The 23,233-nt window shown below is 44.1% G+C and overlaps 1 protein-coding gene across 1 annotated transcript in view; it reads left to right on the top strand.

Moving 5' to 3' along the window:
- Positions 1-23,233, top strand: part of WDFY3 (WD repeat and FYVE domain containing 3) — a 616,621-nt gene that overhangs the window by 409,882 nt on the left and 183,506 nt on the right. Inside the window, 2 exon segments of the mRNA XM_029599364.1 lie at positions 13,507-13,740; positions 21,231-21,330. Coding sequence (XP_029455224.1) covers positions 13,507-13,740; positions 21,231-21,330 — 334 coding nt within the window.

Here is a 23,233-nt window from a genome sequence, read left to right on the forward strand (position 1 = left end):
AGGCACCCGATGCTCTCCACTTCCTCTTCCGGGCCGCGGGGGGGGGGGGGGAAGAGAGCACGCCGGTGCCGCTGACTCCAGCTGTCCTGCCGCGTTCCGCCCGGGCTGACAGCATTTTAAGCCCGGGCGGCGGAGGACCGCGAAGTATGGCGACACTTGTCTGCGAGCCAGATGCAACCCTCAAAAGAGCCATATCTGGCCCTGGCTTGAAGAGGATGATGGTTTAGATCAGGGGTCAGGAACCTTTTTGGCTGAGAGAGCCATAAACGCCACATATTTTAAAATGTAATTCCATGAGAGCCATACAATATGTTTAAAACTAAATACAAGTAAATGTGTGCATTTTATGTAAGATCACACTTTTAAAGTACAATAAGTCTCTGAAAATATTACACCAGGCCTTAAGACACCAATACATCTCCTATTAGGAAAACGGACCAAGTCAGGCTGCTATAGAGTCCTACACAGAAACTACACGCCAGCAGAAAACCTCACCTGAATCACGTGCTGTCCCTCACCTAACATAGAATAAAGAGACCAAAACGCATAACAAGAAGCATGCAGACAAAAACTGAATTGGAAACTGCAACAAGCCAGAGTCTCTGTATGCAGTGTAACAAAGGAAAAAAGAAACATCACACATCCTTATAAAACAAATCAAGAAATATAAAATCATCAGCAGTAAAACTGTACTAACAAAAAGAACATATTTCGAAACAGCTGATGAGTGGAATATCCAATAATTAAAAACTCATATAAAACATTTCCAGATACCAACAAAATATTTCAAAATAGCAGACACAAAGATCCAGTAATGAAAAATAATAAGGATACAAAAATTTTTTTGCTCTGCATACCTGGGAACGTTTGATATCCAGGTGTCCTGAGATTGTTCTGAATTAGCAGGAGGTGGGGTGGTTTGCTTGGAACTTTCTCCTCTCTCAGTCACATACCAGCGCTCTCTCTCACACTGGTTCTCAATGACACACCTATACACACATGCTCTCAGTCACTCACATATACAAATGTTTTTTCTCTCTCACTTATATAGGCTCTTAATTACACATTTACACACATGCTGTCTATCTTTTCACGCTTACACACACACAGGCTTTCAATCACATAAATACATGCTGTTTTTTTCTCTCACACACAGACTCTCATTCACATGCTTACAAACATGTCCTCTCTTTCTCTCATTTACACACAGGCTCTCAATCACATACTCACATGCTCCCTCACCTAAATCAGCTCTCAATCACACACATACACACATGGTCTCTCTCTCTCATTTAAACACAGGCTCTCAATCACATACTCACATGCTCCCTCACCTAAATCAGCTCTCAATCACACAGACACACATGGTCTCTCTCTCTCATTTAAACACAGGCTCTCAATCACATACTCACATGCTCCATCACCTAAACCAGCTGTCAATCAGACACAGACACACATGATCTCTCTCTTACTTATACACACAGGCTCTTAATCATACATACACATGATCTCTCTCACACACAAAGGATCTCAATCATACACACATACTCTTTCAAACAAACAGGTTTTCAATTACAAACTTACACATACAGGTTCCCAATGGTAAACTTACATTCATGCTCTCTCTCTCACAGGCAGGCTCTCAATCACAGACATACTCTCTTTCACATATACAGGCTCTCAATCATTCACATACATGCAATCTCTCACTCACACACACAGGATCTCAAACACACATGCTTGCTCGCTCATTCATTCACTCTCTCTCTCCCCCCCCCCCCGGGAACTCGCGGCAGCAGCAGCCACCTCCCAACGCTAACCTCCTTCATTTTCAGCCCTCGCGGAGGCGAAGGCGGAGTCCCATCGGCCGCGGTTGAAGATTTTTCATTTTCCTCCGAGCCGCGCTGCAGTCTTCTTCCCGTGGGACACTAGCGTGGACCCGCGCAGGCACCCGATGCTCTCCACTTCCTCTTCCGGGCCGCGGGAAGAAGAGAGCACCGGCGTGCTCTCTTCTTCCCGCGGCCCGGAAGAGGAAGTGGAGAGCATCGGGTGCCTGCGCGGGAAGACCCGCGCAGGCACCCGATGACTCCAGCGCTGGCACCCCGGCTGACACCCGATGACTCCCGCGCAGGCACCCGGATGACTCCAGTCGGCGTGCTCTCTTCTCCTCCCCCCCGCGGCCCGGAAGAGGAAGTGGTGAGCATCGGGTGCCTGCGCGGAAGAAGAGACCACGCTAGTGTGGTCTCTTCTTCCCGCGCAGGCACCCGATGCTCTCCACTTCCTCTTCCGGGCCGCGGGGGGGGGGGGGGAAGAGAGCACGCCGGTGCCGCTGACTCCAGCTGTCCTGCCGCGTTCCGCCCGGGCTGACAGCATTTTAAGCCCGGGCGGCGGAGGACCGCGAAGTATGGCGACACTTGTCTGCGAGCCAGATGCAACCCTCAAAAGAGCCATATCTGGCTCGCGAGCCATGGGTTCCCGACCCCTGGTTTAGATGAAAATCACCTCTGCTGCTCTGGGCATCAGGCTATTGCCTGCCATAGCCAGTGGCATGTCAGACAACACAAAACAAAAATGTTGCTTGCTATATTGGAATTGCTTCTAACCCAGGGCACACCATGTTCCCTAGCCGGCTCTGGTAATGTTTATTTTTATTTAGAGGAATTTGTGCTCCAATGAGAAAAGTAGAAGCTGTTCTGAAGCTTTCAGGTATTACACAGATTATATCACGTCTTTTCATTCATTAATAATCCTTAATTTATTATTTAGTAAACATTCATTCATTACTGTTACTTTAGAGCATATACTTATTATTCCTACATAATTAACAGTTTCTACCACAAGCCTTTACTTCTCAGGGGAAAACAACTTCTAGTTTAAACTGGCTGTAATTAGCTTGGACCTAACTAACTTCTGCTTATCTGCGGATCATTACAGTTCACAGCATAAAGGCAGTTTCTGGCTATTTCTATGAGGTCTGCAAAATCTTGCTTAGCGTGACAGTGTAAAAAGCACAAATATAGGCCAAGCAGGGCCTTCTAAAATTCAACAATTCCCTCCTTTTGTGATTTTCACAAGTGTCAAGCTACTTAAAGCTCTAACTGACGATATACCTACCTCTGTACATATGTTCCTGATTTATGGTTCACAGTTACATTTAATTGAGTTTATGAAAGTTCTCTTTTAATAGTTTTCCTGTATACTTGTGTTAATGTATTCTGCCTTGAGGCGACTGTTTTAATGTATTTCCGCCCTGGAGGCGTCTGTTCAGTTCCTTGTAAACCGGTGCGATATGTATTCTTTACAGGAACATCGGTATATAAAATAAAAAATAAATAAATAAATAAAATAAATAAATAACTGTTCTTACACGTACGGTGCCACTACTCCCACCTGTAACACTTAATGCAAACCTTCAAACATCTTACAATAAATCAATATTCATTAGACAAATTGTCTCTTCCTGGAAGGAAAGGTCCTTCAGCTCAACTTCTTCAGCACCTTGGGAAGGAATAACAGCCATAACCGTAGTCTTTTCAACTGTACTTCTGCAAAGTGAGATGCAACACTGACAGCTTCCAGTAGTGTGGTTAGGGGGATATACAAACCATTTTTTTCCATCAGAAGTGTGGATTGGGCATGGATTGTCCATGCAAATTAACCTACTGACCTAAGCTGATATAGGGTATAAGAAGAACGTTTCATAGGTTGTGTAATTACGATCAGGTATCGTGGTATTTGATAGGGCCATGTAGTTTGAAACGGAATTATAATAAACATCCACAGGGATGACAAAAGACTTGTAAGAGTAGTACATGTTGCAGATTCCATTTTTCATCCAGCCAGGGGGAAAGGTATAGGTTCCATCTGAAGGAGCCTTAATAGTGTAGAACAGAGCTTCCCAAACTGTGGGTCAGGAACCCAAATGGGGTCGTAAAAACTTCAGCTGGGGTCTCAGGTGCCTCAAACAGCACTCTTCAGGTGTCAGCAGCAGTATTAGTAGAGAAGTCAGTGTGGGGCTTTTTAGCAAGCACATGTTTATAGGCCCTGCAGTTGCACTGCCATTGCAAGAGTTTTTGTGGTAACAGAAAGCGCTGTGAGAGGAGGGATCAAGGATACTGCAGGACTGGTGAGCTTGCACTAGCTCAGAGGCCTTGGCCTGTGCTGACTTTCATTATTAATGCTACTACTGCTTGCAGATCACTGAAGGGCTTAGGGGCCAGCCATGTATGGGCTGGTGGAAATTGCCACTACTCCTCTCTCTTCATCCACCACTCAACTTATCCAAGGGAAAAATCTTGCCCCTGTCATCAGCCTGCCCTTGCTTGCCCACCAGTTATCCTCCTTTGGCCCAGGATGCAAAGGAGAATTTTGCCACTAATCCTGGACAGGGGGATTTTGGGGGAGGAGCTGTTTGAAGGGGGAGATTAGATATAGGAACGGGTTGAGGGTTGGGATTGGCTGTGGAGGGTGAGATAGGGTGATAAAGACTGGAGGGATGTAAGAGGAGCTGGGGAGTAGAAGATCAGCTTAAGAGTGAAGGGGAGGAGGGGAGGCTGGGAGATGCGAAGGGATAGGGTTGAATGAGGAGGTAAGGGAAGACAGAATAAGTTGGGGGTTATAAGAAGGCTTGGGGTGAGAGAAAATCTGTTGAGGGGCATGTGAGTTGAAGTAAGCTGGGGTGATGTAAGAGGGAATGAACTGGAGAAGCAAAGGTTGGGAGAGGGGATCTGCTGAAGGAGAGGAGATCACAGGCTGTGCAGTCACAGAATTAGAAAAAGAAAAGGTACAGAGAAGGGCAACCAAAATGATAAAGGGATGGAACAGTTCCATATGACGAAAGGCTAAAGAGGTTAGGACTTTTCAGCTTGGAGAAACGATGGTTAAGGGGAGATATGATAGAGGTCTATAAAATGATGAGTGGAGTGGATCAAGTAAACATTAACCGGGAGGTCAGTATTCAAAAGTCATTTAGACGGATAACTGAAAATCTGTTCAAAGTCATATAGGGATAAATTCTAGCCACATAAGTTGGGGCATTCCAGAGTGGGCAGGAGGCTTTTCCAGGTGGAGCAAAGTTAGCTGCATATAGTCGATATTTGCAGTTAGCCACTTAACTTATGTGACTAACTCTGGTCACTCCATAGGGCTGTCCTAAAGTTGGCCAGATATACTTATCTGTGTAATTTTAAGATAGCCGGGGATATTCAGCGGTGAGGTCCTATATCCGGCTAACTTAACTAGCCACTCTGTCTGAATATCGGCCCCCGATTGTTTACTTTTTCAAAGAGTTCAAAGACTAGGGGACACACAATGAAGTTACAGGTGATACATTTAAAACTAATAAGAGAAAACATTTTTTTACTCAATGCATAATTAAGCTTTGGAATTCATTGCTGGAGGATGTGATGAAAGCTATTTTTGTAGCTGCGTTTAAGAAAGGCTTGGACAAGCTCCTGGAGGAAATATCCTTAAACAATTATTAAAATGGACTTGGGAAAATCCAAGGCTTATTCATAGGATAAGAAGCATGGAATCTATCTACCCTTTCGGATCCTGCCAGATACTTGTGACCTGGATTGACCACTGATGGTAACAGGAGACTGGGCTTGATGGACCTTTTGTCTGACCCAATATGGGAAGTCTTATGTTCTTATGTTTTTAGGTCCTCTGGAGGATATATAAGTTTAGGGAGAGGGAGAAAAGTGAGAGGAGGATCAGCAGGAACATGGGAGGAGAGAATAGAGGGCATTTTAGAGGGGGACTTCCTCCTATTAATTTGTTTTGGTCATCCTCTAGTATCATATGAATTTCCATGTACTAAAGTAGAGACAAATTGGCTTAAAGCTTGGAAACCTTGATGTAGAGGCGTTGTTTGTATTTATCTCCATGGGAGGCATCCCGTGATGTCTTTTCTAGAAAATATTGAAAGCACTATTTGGCTAGCTCCGGAACATGAATCACCTCCATGGAATCCAATGAAGGGGGAACTGAAATACAACTTTAAACACTAGGCCAATGTCCTTTTCATCAATCAGATTCAGTGGAACAATGAAGAAGGCAGAGGTTGCATGGAAAGTGGTAGCTGAGTCAGGTAGCTATGTACCATTCCAGCAGTTAGTGAGGTTGAGGCCTCTTTGAATAGTGCAAGTAAGACAAACATAGCCATTCTTTTCTGAAATTGGTATCATGGCAGCAGTCAAAATCAGGTTAAAAAGGAAAATAGCCACATATTGTAAAGACAATTACACCTTTAATCATGGGGAAAGATACCTGTCTACTGTGGACCCTGATGGTCACCTCCCAACAGAACTATTGGTATAGCTGGTCTGTTAAGGGTTGAAGGTCTTTTTACAATGGCTGGAATGGACACAGTAAGAACATAAGAAATTGCCATACTGGGTCAGACCAAGGGTCCATCAAGTCCCAGCATCCTGTTTCCAACAGTGGCCAATCCAGGCTACAAGTACCTGGCAAGTACCCAAACACTAAATAGATCCCATGCTATTGATGTCAGTAACAGCAGTGGCTATTTCCTAAGTCAACTTGATTAATAGCAGTTAATGGACTATTCCTCCAAGAATGTATCCAAACCTTTTTTAAACCCAGCTGCACTAACCACATCCTCTGGCAACAAATTCCAGAGCTTAATTTTGCGTTGAGTGAAAAAGAATTTTCTCCGATTATTTTTAAATGTGCTTCTTGCTAACTTCATGGAGTGCCCCCTAGTCCTTCTTTTATCTGAAAGAGTAAATAACTGATTCACATTTACCCGTTCTCATGATTTTAAAGACCTCTATCATATCCTTCCTCAGCCATCTCTTCTCCAAGCTGAACAGCTCTAACCTCTTCAGCCTTTCCTTATAGGGGAGCTGTTCTATCATAGTTATCATTTTGGTTGCCCTTCTCTGTACCTTCTCCAGTGCAACTATATCTTTTTTTAGATGCAGCGACCAGAATTGTGCACAGTACTAAAGGTGCAGTCTCACCATGGAGCGATACAGAGGCATTGTAACATTTTCTGTTTCATTCAATATTTCTTTCCTAATAAATCCTAACATTCTGTTTGCTTTTTTGACTGCCGCAACACACTGAGCCGAAGATTTCAATGTAATATCCACTATGATGCACAGATCTTTTTACTGGGTGGTAGATCCGAATATGGAACCTAACATAGTCTAACTATAGCATAGGTTATCCACATTAAATTTCATCTGCCAGTTGGATGCCCAATCTTCTAGTCTTGCAAGGTCCACCTGCAATTTATCACAATCCACTTGTAATTTAACTTCTTTGAATAATTTTGTATCATCTGCAAATTTGTTTACCTCACTCGTATTCCTTTCCAGATCATTTATAAATATATTGAAAAGCAGCGATCCAAGTATAGATCCTTGGAGCACTCCACTGTTTACCCTTTTCAACCTAGAAAATTGACCATTTAATCCTACACTCGATTTCCTGTCTTTTAACCAGTTTGTAATCCACGAAAGGACATGGTCTCTTATCCCATGACTTTTTTAGTTTTCTTAGAATCCTCTCATGAGGGATTTTGTCAAACGCCTTCTGAAAATCCAAATACACTACATCTACCAGTTCATCTTTATCCACATGTTTATTAACTCCCTAAAAAAAAAAGAAGCAGATTTGTGAGGCAATACTTCCTTTGGATAAATCCATGCTGACTGTGTTCCATTAAACTATGTCTTTCTGTATGCTCTGTAATTTTGATCTTTAGAATAGTTTCCACTATTTTCCCGGCACAGAAGTCAGGCTCACTGGTCTATAGTTTCCCAGATCGCTCCTGGAGCTCTTTTTAAATATTGGGGTTACATTGGCCACCCTCCAGTCTTCAGGTACAATGGATGATTTTAATGATATGTTACAAATTTTAACTAAAAGATCTGAAATTTCATTTTTGAGTTCCTTCAGAACCCTGGGGTGCAAACTATGCAGTCCAGGTGATTTGCTGCTCTTTAGTTTGTTAGTCTGGCCTACTACATCTTCCAGATTGACAGTGATTTGGTTCAGTTCATCTGAAAATCATCTCCAGAACCGATATCTCCCCAACATCCTAATTAGTAAACGCAGAAGCAAAGAATTCATTTAGTCTTTCTGCAATGGCCTTATCTTCCCTAAGAGCCCCTTTAACCCCTCAGTCATCTAACAGTCCAACCAACTCCCTCACAAGTTTCTTGCTTCTGATATATTTTTTAAAGTTTTTATTATGAGTTTTTGCCTCTATGGCCAACTTCATTACAAATTCTCTCTTAGCCTGCATTATCAATGCTTTACACTTAACTTGACAATGCTTATGCTTTTTCGTATTTCCTTCAGATGGATCCTTCTTTCAATTTCTGAAAGATTTTTTTTGGCTAAAATAGCCTATCTTACCTCATCTTTTAACCATGCCGGTAATAGTTTTTCCTTCCTTCCACCTTTCTTAATGCATGGAATACATCTGTACTGTGCTTCTAAGATTGTTTTTGTACAATTTTAACCTTTGCAGCTGCACCTTTCAGTATTTTTCTAACCATTTTCCTCATTTTATCAGTTTCCTTTTTGAAAATTTAGTGTTAGAGCTGTAGATTTACATATTGTCTCCCTTCCAGTCATTAGTTCAAATTTGATCATGTTATGATCACTATTGCCAAGGGGTTTCACCGCTGTTACTGTCTCATCAAATCATGTGTTCCACTAAGAATTAAATCTGAAATAGTTCCCTCTCTCATTGGTTCCTGAACCAATTGCTTCATGAAGCAGTCATTTATTCCACCCAGGAACTTTGTCTCCAGCATGTCTTGGTGTTACATTTACCCAGTCAATATTGGGGTAATTGAAATCTCCCTATTATTACTGAACTGCCAAATTGGTTAGCTTCCCTGATTTCTATTAGCATTTCATCATCTGTCTGACCATTTTGGCCAGGTGGACAGTAGTATTCTCCTATCACTATGCTCTTAGCCAACACACATGGGATTTTTACCCATATAGATTCTACTGAGCATTTAGTCTCTTGTATGATGTTTATCCTGTTGGACTCTATACCCTCCCAGACATAAAGTGCCACAGCAAGTTGATCCTCTCTATCATTGCGATCTAATTTGTACCCTTATATAGCACTGTCCTTTTGGTTATTCTCCTTCCATCAAAACTCTGAGATGCCAATTATGTCTATCTCATCATTCACTGCTATATACTCTGACTCTTCCATCTTACTTCTTAGACTTCTGGCATTGGCATACAGATATTTCAAAGTGTGTTTTTTATTTGCATTAACAACCTGCCTTTCAGTTGATAGGGATAATTTGGAATTCTTTGGCTCAGGTGATTCTTTACTTATAGGCCATTGGACTACTTTTGCTTTTATTGGAACCTCTCTGATGGGATGCCCTAACTCTCCTGTTTCATTAGTATCCTTCAAAGATATATTCCTCTGAACCATGCATTGCTGAGTGACTGTCTGCTTCCCTCTTTTTCTAGTTTAAAAGCTGCTCTATCTCCTTTTTAAAAGTTAGAGCTAGCAGCCTGGTTCCACTCTGGTTAAGGTGGAGCCCGTCCTTTTGAAAAAGTCTCCCCTTTCCCGAAAAGGTTGTCCAGTTCCTTATGAAACTTAATCCGTCTTCCTTGCACCATTGTCTTATCCATGCATTGAGGCTCTGGATCTCCCACTGCCTCTGGGAACCTGCACATGGAACAGGGAGCATTTCAGAGAATGCCACCCTAGAGGTCCTGGATTTCAGCTTTCTACCTAATATCCTAAATTTGGCTTCCAGAACCTCCCTCTCACATTTTCCTATGTCATTGGTGCCATATGTACCATGACAGCTGGCACCTCCCCAGCATTATCTCCCCAGCTGTGTGGTCTGCCACCTTTGCACCAGGCAGGCAAGTTACCAAGTGGTCCTCACATCCACCAGCCACCCAGCTATCTACATTTCTAGTAATGTATCTAGTTGAATCACCAACTATGTATCTAGTTGAATCACCAACTATGATGGCTAACCTAAACCTTCCCTCCTGAGAAATAGTCCTGGGAGACTCGTCCTCAATGCGAGAGGACAACACACACACCTGGAGAGCAGGTCCTTGCTACAGGATCACTTCTTGCTGTACTAGGATGATGCTTTCCATTCGGGAGACCTTTCTGATCCAAGGAAGCACCGGGGCTGCCAGACCGGATTTGGGACTTGGCTATTATGTCTCTGAAGATCTCATCAATGTACCTCCCTGTCTGCCTCAGCTTCTCCAGGTCTGCCACTCTTGCCTCCAGTGGTCAGGTCTTTGCAATTTTAGAGCTGAATGACTTACCAGCAGCACCTTGTAAGGGCCGTTCCACCTGGGCTGCATGTCTGATGTTATATTATTTGGGCTGGTCAATGCTGCAGTCCCCTGATTGATAGTATTTCTTAACCTGCTGATGTAACTGTGAAACAAAATGCAAAATCAGTTCAACCTGGGCAAAATTAATGTCCACAGATAGTTTAAGCATGGAAACCGTAGGCATGGACTGTCCCATAACAATTTCATGGGGAGTAAATCTATCCTTGCAATTTGGCATGTTTCTTATGCTCATTAAAGCAAGTGAGAGTACATCTGGCCATTGCAAGGAGATCTCATGTGTGAGTTTACCAAACGTAGGCCTAGATGCATTCAGCCGTAATGTTTTATTGCAGGAGGGGTCCCAATATTGTGGGGGGGTGTGGCTGTGATAGTCGGGCCCCCTCCCCTGAAAAAGCATAACGGCTGTATAGCGCATTCTCATGTCTCGCAGCCAAACACTGCGGGACAAAAGAACAAGGCGGCAGCCCCAAAGTCACCACCATTGCCTTAAAGGGCCGCTGGCCCAAAAAACACCCAAATACAGGAAAAGAGAGGAGGTTGAGCAGGGGACAGTGCTGACCCCTGTATCATCCCAGGGCCACCACTGCCTCAAGTGGCAGCCCTGGGTTGAGACGAGTGTCAGCACTGACACCCCACCCCCACCCCTGTTCAAGCTCCCCTCTTTGCTGGGATATTTTTTTTAATTGTTTGGGGTCCCAGGCCTCCCACCTCACATTTACTGCTTTTCCAAGAGGTGTAGCTATTTTATCCCGGCTGACCACCACCTCAGCTGGATGCAGTAAAATATTTGTATAGGATTGCCTATGCATGACCTTTGCATGCATTTGCATTATTCATGTATGCAAATCACATGCAAAGAAGGTCATTGCAATAGGAGATGGGACCTGGGCGGGGAGATGCAAATCATCAATTATATCATGTGATATACACAATATAACTTGCGTTAGAGCACTACTGCGGCTTGATGCGTCTCACTGTTAGTTTTCAAAAGTACATTTGTTTATTTAAAATGTATAGACTGTCCATCTGAAATTGTAGCGGTTTACAATGTTATACTCACAAATGAAATGACTTAATACAATAAACTAATACAACAAAACAAGTATTAAAGCATAAAATAAATCAGTAAAATAAAACGAATAGAAACTCCAATATTTCTGCCACAAAATATTTTTCAAGCCTCATAGGCTTTATACTGCCTTATATTTTTTCAGGACTCTCTGAAGTTTTCTAGTCAGGCAAATCAAAAACATTTTTGAAAAGATATGCTTTTAATAGTTTCCTGAACTTCAATAGGGAGCTCTCTTCCTTTAAGCCTAGAGGCAGAGCATTCCACCATATTGGGCCTTGCACAAAAAAAGGGTTCTCCCAAGATTCCTCCAGTCTAACCTGTTTGAAAGAAGGTACATTAAGAAGTTGCTGTGAAACTGATCTTAGAGATCTGGTAGGTTGATAAAGCTTAGATGCAGCATTGAAATAAGGGGCCATCAATCCATTTAACCTATCTATGAGTCTGTGAGTCTGGAGGCTTGGAATTTGTGTGCCCAGTAGTAATGAAGTCAAATTGCTAAAGCCTTTCCAACCTGTTGCATTATTAACCCTGTAAAGTGTGTACCCCTTTCAGTCTCAGTGCATTCAGGAATTCCAAATCTAACGATGTTTTCTTTGAATAACTTCTTTCTTACTGTCTCTGCATTATTCTTAACAGTGGAGAAAGTTTCAAGCCAGGCTACAAACATAGATGTAATAGTTAAAACATACTGGAACTGTCCAACTTGTGGTATGGTAATGAAATCCATTTGCAGTCTTACAAATGGACTCTAAGGGGCTTTGAAATATCAGGATGCCACCCATAGTCCTTTCTCTGCAACTCTGAATAATATGTTGTTCAACAGGTTACACAGTCAGAAAGTAGCAGCCAGCGCTCAGTCACCATTTAAGAAGCAGTATGCAAAACCTGCAATGTTTGTTTTTCAGTGACTATTTATGTGCATGGAACCTCCACTCTTGATTTTATTGAGGAAATGTAAATAATACGTTCATCTTTTATCATTACTTTCCAGTTGTCTTGGGTGTGGCTCCACTGTTTTGGGGTTTCTTTGGTTTTTTTTATTATGGGATGCATCTGATTTAATCTTCCTAAACCTTGGTAATTTTGTCTTATTGGTTAGTTTTCCCAGAACAGAGACACTGTCATTCAGGAGCACTGCCTTTTTTGTAATGCTGCACATTGCTACATGCAGCTGTGCAAACTGGTTCAGCCAAAAGATTCTTACTGGTCAGCAAGGCCACTGTTCCTCAGTATGCAGCATACATCCCATGGGACAGAAAAGCTGTGTGTTCCATCTCCTTGTAGCCTAATCTTGTCACTCCAAGAGTAACAATATCAGGAAAGGACCTATCTGCTCTGCCCAGATACAGGAAGAAGTAGAATCCTAATAAATAGTCACGAGCAACAAAAGAAGTCTATTTTATCTCTGTGCATTTTGGGGGTTGCTTTTCATTTTGTTCACAGCAGTCAGTTTGAATCATGCGGAATTTTGGTTCAAAGAAAAGTACACCCACAGACAGAATGTGCAGCTCTGCAGACAGAAGTAAAAAGATTAATTTTGAAGTTTGTGATGTTTAGCTTTTCTTTCAGACAAATATTACTTGAACTACTTTGTGCGCGATAAAGTTGAAGGCAAAAAGATAGCATAAGCGCTGGATTTTTGTCATCAATTTATCCTCCCTTTGTATTCTTATTCTTTCAAATAGTAAGTGGTGGCACGTTTACTATGGGAGGCCGAGGACAGTGGGTAGACAGCCCCATGCCTAGCGTACTTCCCTGCACACACATTCACACTGCCTGCAGACTGCCTGGGGCAATTGAGCATGAAAGCAGTCCATGTTATGTGATGCCTTAGTGAAGGGGCAGCTGCAGTTATTATTGCATTGCCATTAAGTGGGTGGTATGAGTGAAAATGAAGCACTGAAGTGCTGACTCAACTAGCAAGGCAAAGCACTTCAATAATATTTTACTATGGATAAGTTATTCATAGGAAAAGATGCCTATGAGCGTTCAGAAATTAGACTATCTGATTACAACTGGCCTGCCTTACAAGAACAGAGATAAGGTTTGCACAAACATATGAGCCTGAAGTTCTTGCCATGCTGTTTCGGTAGGTTACTGACCTCGATGATGACGTTGGGTCCCCAGCAGAAGAGTTCAAAGCATTTGCAGCAGATACGGGGATGAACAGGAGCCAGTCAGAGTATTGCAATGTTGGCTCTAAGACCTACCTGACCAACCATCCTGCCAAGAAATACGTGTTTGATTTCATGCGGGTCCTGATTATCGACAACCTCTGCCTCACGCCTGCCAGCAAGCAAACTCCTCTCATTGACCTCCTGCTAGAGGTAAGATCTATCAGACTGCCAGCACAAGTCGTTCTCCTCACCAATTGGGCATAGAATAGTTTGTCCGTCTACATGTAGAGTAACACTTTACATTCATTTTTATCCTGTCATAATGTATTGTAATTGGATTGCTGTAAATCAGCATGTGAACCGCCATCTGCGTGCCATTCTGCCTGAGGATTAGTTGATAAGCCAGTGAGGGGTGTAACAGCCTGACAACTAGCATATCAGTCTGAGTTTCCATATCACACCTGCAGCTGCTATGACTTATTGTTTTACCAATTTTTAATTCCACCATGCATTCAAAATAATCCCAAAGGTAGATGAAAAGTCTAATGGGTAATTTTTCGTTATATCCTTTTTGCCTATAAGCACTGGTAATTAAACTTCTATTAATTGTTTGTTAGGAGTGTGGAGACCTCACATCCGTGCTTTATCAACTATTAAGCTATAGAATCTGGAGTTTTCCAGCATACCTATAATCACAATTTTACAAAATTACAATCTCCACACACTATCCAGGAGACTGATATTTCCTTCATCTTCCTGCATTTCCTATTTGACTGATACTTCAAGATTACACATTTTTCAAAGGGGTGGTTTGCTTTGGGGATTTTTTCTTTGCACTTTGTTTGCTGAAATAGGTTTACTGCCACACTTCTTGCCACTTCACTTTCAATACACATAGTGGCCAGTTTTCTTGATTGGAACCATAATGGAGAGCACATAGGAAACCCAACACTGATAAGGCTGTCCACCAATGGACCAATGGTCAATTTACTCTGTAAGCACTGTTAATTAAATTTCTGTTTCTGTTCATACCCCAGATCAGTCCAGACAAGTGGGTTTTGATTCCCTACCAGCAGATGGAGGCAGAGAACAACAATATTTCAGGCACTGCTACTTAATCGAGAATGCCACCTGCAGTCCTTCAGTATTTCTCTGTCTGCAGCAGATGGTAGAGGTGCAAACCTGCAGTCTGAATTTAGTTTAAAAAAAAAAGTATAGAATTAGGAAAAGAGAAGAAAGAAGAAACAAAGACTGCTAATCCCAGAAGTGTTAGGTTCCTTTGTGGGCCATCCCTTTGGTTGAGCAGGGTGAGCGGGGGGTGGAATTGGCAATCCCTAGCCAAACCTTTTTTAAACCCAACTACACTAACTGCACTAACCACATCCTCTGGCAACAAATTCCAGAGCTTAATTGTACGTTGAGTGAAAAAGAATTTTCTCCGATTAGTCTTAAATGTGCTTCTTGCTAACTTCATTTATCAATAGTGGAGAAGAACGTCTTGTTGCGACCATTGCTGCCCGACGTCTCCACTCCGCCCACCTTACCTCTTTGGCGACTCCCTCTTTGGTTGATGGAAGTTTGGCTGCCGCGGGGTCATCTTGCCGACCTCCTCCGGCATCCCCGGACTGGCTAGACGCTGCCTTCCGCCATGTTCTCCTGAGGCCTAAGGGCTCGCGCGGCGCAGCCCCAACTCAAGTATCAGCTCTGGCGTGAACCTCAGGGGCGTCTCCCTGAGATTACGTCTCATCACCAGATATTTAATGTCTCTTGTTTTGCTAGCTATTCGAGTTAGCAAAGGGTTTCCTACCTAGCTGCCTCCAGGTATTGCTGCGGATGGGATTCGCCCTCCGCTTACCTTGCTACTCTGCCTCCTCGGACTTTACCAGGGGTACCCACTCCTCGGGGGCCTCTCTCTTGCTTTTCAGGTCGCAGTCTGGAACCGGTACTCGCTCCTCGAGGGTCCACGTTCCCGGACCTGCTACTGAATATAACTTCTGCCAGGAAGTCACCGCTGCCTACAGCACCAGTGAGTTACCATCTCTCTCTCAGAGCTTTCCCTGGAACCAGATACTCGCTTCTCGAGGGCCTGCTTCATTCCAGCTCCTGGGCTGTTCCAAGAGACTATTGTGTGAGTGTTACCATCAAGGTTCTGTTCCTGAACTCTGCATACTCTGCCTACTCACTATCTCAGTTTCTCTACAGCTCAGCCATCCTGGGATCGCTGTTCCAGTGCCTGAGGGACTATAGCCCAGCCGGGCTCTTCCAGCTCACTACTGCCACCTCTGGTGGTTCTCTAAAACAGTTTAATAAAAGAACTAGTGTGTGTCTGTCTCCCAACTCTGAGCCTGACCGGTGGTCCCTCTCAGGATCTTCCCCCGTGGGCGTGGTCATCTGCCACCGGCCCTAGGATCCACCCACAATTATCACAAATAATAACACTTCTCAGAAGATTCTGAAGGAGATGCTCCTCAAGAAGATTCGCAAAACGACCTTGGTACTGATTCGAGCATGGATTCTATTACTGTTCCAGAGGGCAGTGACTTGAATGCGGAGGACATTCCTCATGCGGAAGGGGATGACCCTAGGATGGTGAGATTGTTCCATAAGGAAGAGTTGTGGCCTCTCATCTTACAGGTTCTGAAAGAACTCGGGATCAATGTCATGCAGGAAGATTCGGAGAACGAGTGTGTAAACCTGCTATTGGACGGACTGCGTGGATTGCCAAAGGCTTTCCCTTTGCTGAAGAAAGTGAAGAAACTGATTGATCGGGAATGGGATTTTCCTGAGGCAGGACTGAAAGTGATCAGGGCTATGGCCAGGTTGTATCTCTTGCTAGAGGACACTTTGGAGGTTTGGAAGCTTCAAAAGGTGGATGCGGTGGTGTCGGCTGTGACAAAGAAGGTGACCATATCTGTGGCAGGGTCGGCAGCCTAAAGGATGTCCAGGACCGGAAGCTAGAGATCTTGCTAAAGAGGCTGTTTCAGGTTTCGGCTCTGAACTTTAGAGCTACGGTCTGTGCTAGCCTAATGCTGAGAGCTTGTTTGTGCTGGCTGCAGGAGGTGCAGGAGAAAGCATCGGGGATCTCTGCTGATTCCAGCCAGGAGGCTAGGTTGGAGGCGGGGGTGCCATATGTGGCGGATGCTCTGTATGATATGGTTCAGATGTCGACCAGGAATATGGTGTCCACAGTCGCTACTCAAAGACTCCTGTGGCTGCGTAATTGGTTGATGGATGTGTGGTGGAAAGCGCAGCTTTGCAGACTCCCCCTCAGAGGAAAGTTGTTGTTCAGGGAAGATCTGGAGAAACTGCTGAAGCATTTGGTGGATTCTAAAGGGAAAACATTGGCCAAAGAAGATAAAGCGAGCAAGAAGACCTTTCTGCCAGGCGTTCGCTTTCAGGCGATGAGGAGATTTCGCTCCAACAGAAGTTCTTATAGAACCATGCAGAAGCAGGGTTCAGGATGGCATCAGTCCTTTCGAGGGACACATAGACCGACCAGGGATAGCTTCGGACAGGGTGCCAGAGGTACGATATCCGTCAATGAAGGTGAGCTTGTCCACTTCCCGCTGGTGGGTGTTGGAGCTAGGTTGTCCCGTTTTTACAAGGAGTGGACCAGAATCACTTCCGATCAGTGGTTACTGGAAGTGATAAGGGATGACTATGCCTTAGAATGTTCACACCCCATAAAAGAAGCCTTTGTGGTGTCCCTTGCACTTTGCCTGCCAAGCGGGCGGTAGTGCAGGAAACCCTTCTAAGGCTACAGCGCTTGGAAGCCATCATCCTGATTCCGCAGGGAGAACGGGATTGAGGAAGGTATTCAGTTTACTTTGTAGTTCTCAAGAAGGAGGGTTCCTTTCAGCCCATTCTAGATGTGTAAAAGGTCAATTCGGCCTTGCGGGTGCCGCGTTTTCGGATTGAGACATTGTGGACAGTCATTACAGTGGTACGCAAGGGGGAGTTTCTCACTTCCTTGGATCTAATGGAGGCATATTTCCACATTCCCGTTTGAGCGAATCATCAAATGTTTCTATGCGTCACGGTGCTGGGGGGACATTTTCAGTTTCGAGCACTTCCCTTTGGGCTGGTGACCGCATGAAGAACGTTCATGAAGCTGATGGTGGTGGTATTGGCGGCCCTCAGAAGGGAAAGGATATTAGTCCATCTGTACCTGGACAATTGGTTCATTCGGGCGAAGTTGGAGATGGAGTATCACTGTTCCATTTGGTGGTTTATGGAGCGTCTAAGGTCCCTGGGCTGGGTGATAAATCTGGCGAAGAGCTGGAATATCTGGGAGCATGATTTGATACCGAGTTAGGCAAGGTATTCCAGTGAAGGTGGTCAAGTTGCAGTCGCAAGTGGTTCGGCTGCTGGATCTTTCAGTGCCCAGAGTCTGGGATTATTTACAAGTGCTAGGTTCCATGGCCTCTACCCTGGAATTGGTGCCATGGGCCTTTGCTCACATACAACCTCTTCAGAAGTGCTCCTGAACCGTTGGAATCTGTTGTTTAGAGGAGTTTCAACTGCCATTGCCACTCCAGGAGGAATCCAGATTCAGTCTCTCGTGGTGGCTGTCGCGTTCCAATTTGGAGAAAGGAGTGGACCTGGAGGCTATGATGCCAGCCTCATTGGTTGTGGAGCAGTATATCAGGGATCGACAGCTCAAGGGCAGTGGTCGCCGGTGGAGGCGACTGATCATTCGACCATCTGGAAGCAAGAGCAGTATGCAAGGCATTGCTGTTCTTTCTTCCTCAGATTCAGGGGCGTGCGGTGCACATGTTCTTGGACAATGCAACGACAGTGGCCTATATCAATTGGCAGAGTGGAATGAAGATTCGTTTAGTGGCTCAGGAGGTTCAGGAACTCTTTGTCTGGGTGGAGCGTAATCTAGCCGTTCTAGTAGCTTCGCATGTGGCAAGTGTGGACAGTGTGCAGGCAGACTATCTCAGAAGGCAACAGCTGGACCCGGGGGAATGGGAGCTGTCAGTGAAGGCCTTTGCCCTCATTCGGCACAGGTGGGGCAAGCCCCAGTTTGATCTCATGGAAATGCAGAAGAATGCCATGGCGATCAGGTTTTTCAGCCACCAGAAGGAATTCAGCTCTGAAGGTATTGAAGTTCTGCTTCAGCCATGGTCAGTGACACTTCTGCTGTATGTATTTCCCTTGTGGCCACTCATAGGTCAAGTGCTACAGCGCATTGAGCAACATCCAGGAAGATTGATCCTAGTGGCGCCAGAGTGGCAAAGCCGTCCGTGTTGTGTGGATCTAGTCCAGCTGTCAGTAGACTGTCCTGTCTGGTTAAGCCACCTGAGGGGATAGCTGCGTAATGGGCCCATGATTTTGGAGCTGGCAGATCACTTCTGTCTTGCAGCCTGGTTTTTGAGAGGCGACATTTCTGCTTGAAGGGGTATTCAGAGCCAGTGATTCCTACTCTGCTTCAGGCTAGAAAGTCTTCCACTTCTTTGGTATATGTCTGAGTTTGGAGAGTGTTTGAGTCCTGATGTGGGGTTCATGATGCTGATGCTTTGCAAGTGAACATTGCCCAGGTCTTGGCTTTTTTGCAAGATGACTTGTCAAAGGGTTTCTCTTATAATTCTCTCTGAGCCCAGGTAGCAGCCTTGGGCTGTTTCAGAGGGAGTCTTCAAGGACGGCTGCTAGCGTCTCATCTGTTCATAGTACATTTTCTTAAAGTAGCAAAGCATTTGTGCCTTCAGTCCATAGACTTTGTCTGTCTTGGAATCTTAATCTAGTTCTTTAAGTATTGTGTGAACCTCCCTTTGAATCATTAAGAAGGGCATAAGTGTGAAGGACCTTACTCTGAAAACTGTGTTCCTGGTGGCGATTTTTTTGGCTAGGTTAAGTTTGGAGCTTCAAGCCTTATCGTGCAGGGATCCTTTTTTGTGTATCTCGGATGAGGGGAGTCTCATTGCAGGCACTGCCTTCCTTTTTGTCAAAAGTCGTGTCGACCTTTCATCTTAGCCATACTGTGGAATTGCTGGGCTTTCCACCCCCGACATCTGATTCACCCCGTGTAAGGGAGCTTCCCCTTTTGGACGTGTGTTGGGTTCTGTTGCAGTATCTCAAGGTGACAAATGACTTTCAGAGATCGGACCATCTTTGTTTTATTCAATGGACCAAAGAGGGATTGTAAACAGACGAAGAGCATGATTGCAGGATGGTTGAAGGAGGTATTTGTAAAGGTTGGTCGTCCCGAAAGGGTTGCATGCACATTCCTAAAGGGCGCAGGCAGCCTTCTGGGTGGAGTGTCAATTAGTTTCTTCTCAGGAGATTTGTCAAGCAGCAACTTGGTCCTCTTTGCACACTTTTACTAAGCATTACTGTTTGGATGTTAGGGCCTCAGAAGAGTCCACATTTGGTGAAAGTGTGCTGCATGCAGGCCTTTCAGGTTCCAACCCAGCGTAGAGGGGCTTGGGTACATCCCACTTGTCTGGACTGATCTGGGGTATGAACAGGAAAGGAAAATTGGTTCTTACCTACTAATTTTCGTTCCTGGAATACCCCACATCAGTCCAGACTCCTGTTCCCTTTTTGGTTCGATAGAACTTTCATGCTTCTGGATGCTGCTGGTGATGCAGAATTGGAATGAGTGAGGCAGGATTTGAACAAGATTGTATATAGTTAAGCTATTTTGAGATTGGAAGTTTTGTCATTACTCTAAGTTGAGGGTTTAGTTTTGTTGGAAGTTCCATCTTTTTCCTCAGCTCGCCCTAGAGGGAGAAATTCTTGGAGTTTGGGAAGAAGTTATTTTGGTAACTCACTGGTGCTGTAGGCACATGGTACATATGGGCACCAATGACATAGAAAAATGTGAGAGGGAGGTTCTGGAAGCCAAATTTAGGAAATTAGGTAGAAAGCTGAAATCCAGAACCTCTAGGGTGGCATTCTCTGAAATGCTCCCTGTTCCACGTGCAGGTGTAACTTTGCGCGCGCCGGGCCGGCTGCCGAGCTCCATGTTCCGGTCCGGGGGCTGGTGCCGGAGGCCGCAGCCACACCCCCGGAACACCCCTGAGCCAAAACCACGCCCGCGGTGCTGCCCCTGGATGACGCGTTGAACGTGTCACACCCCCCCCCCCCAGGAAAGCCCCGGGACTTAACGTGCGTCCCGGGGCTTTGCGCGCGCCGGAAGCCTATGCAACATAGGCTCGGTGCACGCAGGGAGTGTTAGGGCCAGGTTTTCGGGGGGTACGCGCGTTTCTTACGCGTGTACCCCTTTGAAAATCTGGCCCTTTATGTGTGTTACTCCTTTGAAAATTAACTCGTACGGTTCCAGTCCAGACAGTTTACCACCGTCTATTGGAAGGGGCAGTGGCAAGAGATGTGGCAATGGTATTTATTTTAAAACCTCTTTCAGCAACATTAAAGTACAAAAATAAATCCTTCCCCCTTTGAAAAATATGTAAACTTGGAACATCAAACACAAGAATGAAGGAAACAGCAGTCCCCTGGATAGTGGGATTGTCATTTTGTAAAATGGATTATGATTATAGATATGATGGAAAACTCCAGAGTCTATAACTTAATTGCAAATAATTAGGGGATGCACGAAAGGCTTTGTACTCCTGACAAATACAATAAGAGCTGGTGAGAGGTGTTGGCACATAAAAATGTGTGTCTTTATGGCAGGTACAGTGTTTATTTATGGAACCTCCATTGTGTGTGGTACTGACTAATTGTTTTTGCAGGCTTCTCCTGAGAGATCAACCAGGACCCAACAGAAAGAATTTCAGACTTATATTTTGGACAGTGTAATGGATCACTTGCTTGCCGCAGATGTTCTATTAGGTAACGTGTTTAATATGCCTTTATTATTTGTGCTTTCAGTCACCCACAGCAGACTCTCAAAACCTTTACTCCTATCACCTGAGCCAGGCATGGTAAACAAAAACTGGATATTACCAATCTTCTTTTCTGCTTCAGTCGTTGTCCTTTTTATTGCCTTGTCACAAATCAGTGACAGTATGTGGCAGAATTCTGATTCATAGGAATCTGACAGAGAATGCGATTTGAATGCTTCTGCTATGACTCCCGTAAGTGAACTAAGACCATAGACTCGTTTCATATTTGCCTTCTTTTTAAGTCCTTACTAACCTGAGCAGGGTGTGAACTGGTGACCAAGAGCCAAAAAGCTGTAATGCTGTAACGATTTCTTTGAGCCGTCCATTCCCCACCAGCCTCCCTAGTGCATGAGAAGCTCCAGCTGCTTTCCTGCAGCTGCAGAAGTAGGTCATTATCTCAGAAGCATTCCTGAAACTGGTTTGAAGAGAGGGAAATTGGTACAAGAATGGGCTAGAGATACTCACCTCTTGAGCAGTTCAGAGTGAGTATCTTTGGGCCTTTACTGGATTCCTTGAGGCCCATCAAGAGCCAAACTGGAGAATTCTGACCTACACCAGTTGGCATTCGGAATACAGTTCTGTGTTTGATGTATTAGAATGGCCCTAATATCCAGTATTGTTTTAAATTCCATTTTGGGGTCCAAAAGCTGTAGTACACTAGAAAAATCCAATGAGATAGTGATTAAAGACAAAATTATAATATTAGTGTTAATTTATATATTTAATAAGGTGTTTTATTTTCAGTTCCCATTTGTGAAATTTGTGCATTATGCTTACATGGCGTGAACACTTGAACACCCAATTTTCCTAATTTTTTGGTGAACCACACAGTAGCTACTGAGACTGTCCAACATATGTGTGTTTCGGTTCCCCCTCCCGAGTTTCAGTTCTCTTCCCACTTATCAGTTGGATATTGGAGCTATGTCATCTCTGAATGTCAGAGCAGCTCTTCATTTGTTCTGCTGCTTTGTGATTTAGGAAATAACTCTGTTTGCCACCTCCTTGAGTTTGTTTCAGTGTTGCGCTATTGCTGTCTTTGGGAGTGAGCAACAGGAATTAGATCAGCTTTATGGGATCTGCCAGGTACTTGGGACCTGGATTGGCCACTGTTGGAGACAGGATGCTGGGCTCAGTGGACCTTGGTCTGACATAACATGACACTTCTTATGTTTTTATGTTCATAGTCACTTTCTCTAGATCTTGTCTTCGGAGAAGAAAATCTTTTCAGATAAGAAATTTTGCTTAATTCTTTTCTTTAGTGTTCAGTTTGATGTTTATTTTCATATGCACTTTCTGTGCACTGGATTCACTCTTTCCAGTTTCACAAAGGAGGTCTGTGCCACAGGTCCCTCATGGAAAGCACTGTGACTGACGTGTACCAGCCCCAGACCTCAGGTCTGCTTTAGAGAAGGCCCCAGCTGCTGTTGGAAGATCCCCATGTATTCAAATATAATGTATAGTTGGATTTTCAGAAGGCATTGATTAGGCACTCTTCAGAAAATTAAAAAGTTATGAGACAGGAGGCAGTGTCCTATTGTGGATTGATAATTGGTTAACAGGCAGAAAACAGAGAGTAGGAATAAACAGTTTTCCAGAGGTCAATGATGGAGTGCCCCAGGGATCTGCATTGGGACCTATGTTGTTTAATATATTCATAAATGATCTGGAAAATGGAGCAATTAGTGAAGTTGATATATATATATAGATAACACAAAATTATTCAAAGCTGTTAAAAAAAAAAAACAACAAAAAAAACCCCCACCCCCCAAGCAAATTGTGAGTTGTTAAAAGAAGATCTTGTGAGACTCTGGGACTGGACATCTAAATGTCAAATTAAATATAATGTGGGC

This window comes from Rhinatrema bivittatum, chromosome 1, assembly GCF_901001135.1.
Source record: "Rhinatrema bivittatum chromosome 1, aRhiBiv1.1, whole genome shotgun sequence".
NCBI classification, from domain to species: domain Eukaryota; kingdom Metazoa; phylum Chordata; class Amphibia; order Gymnophiona; family Rhinatrematidae; genus Rhinatrema; species Rhinatrema bivittatum.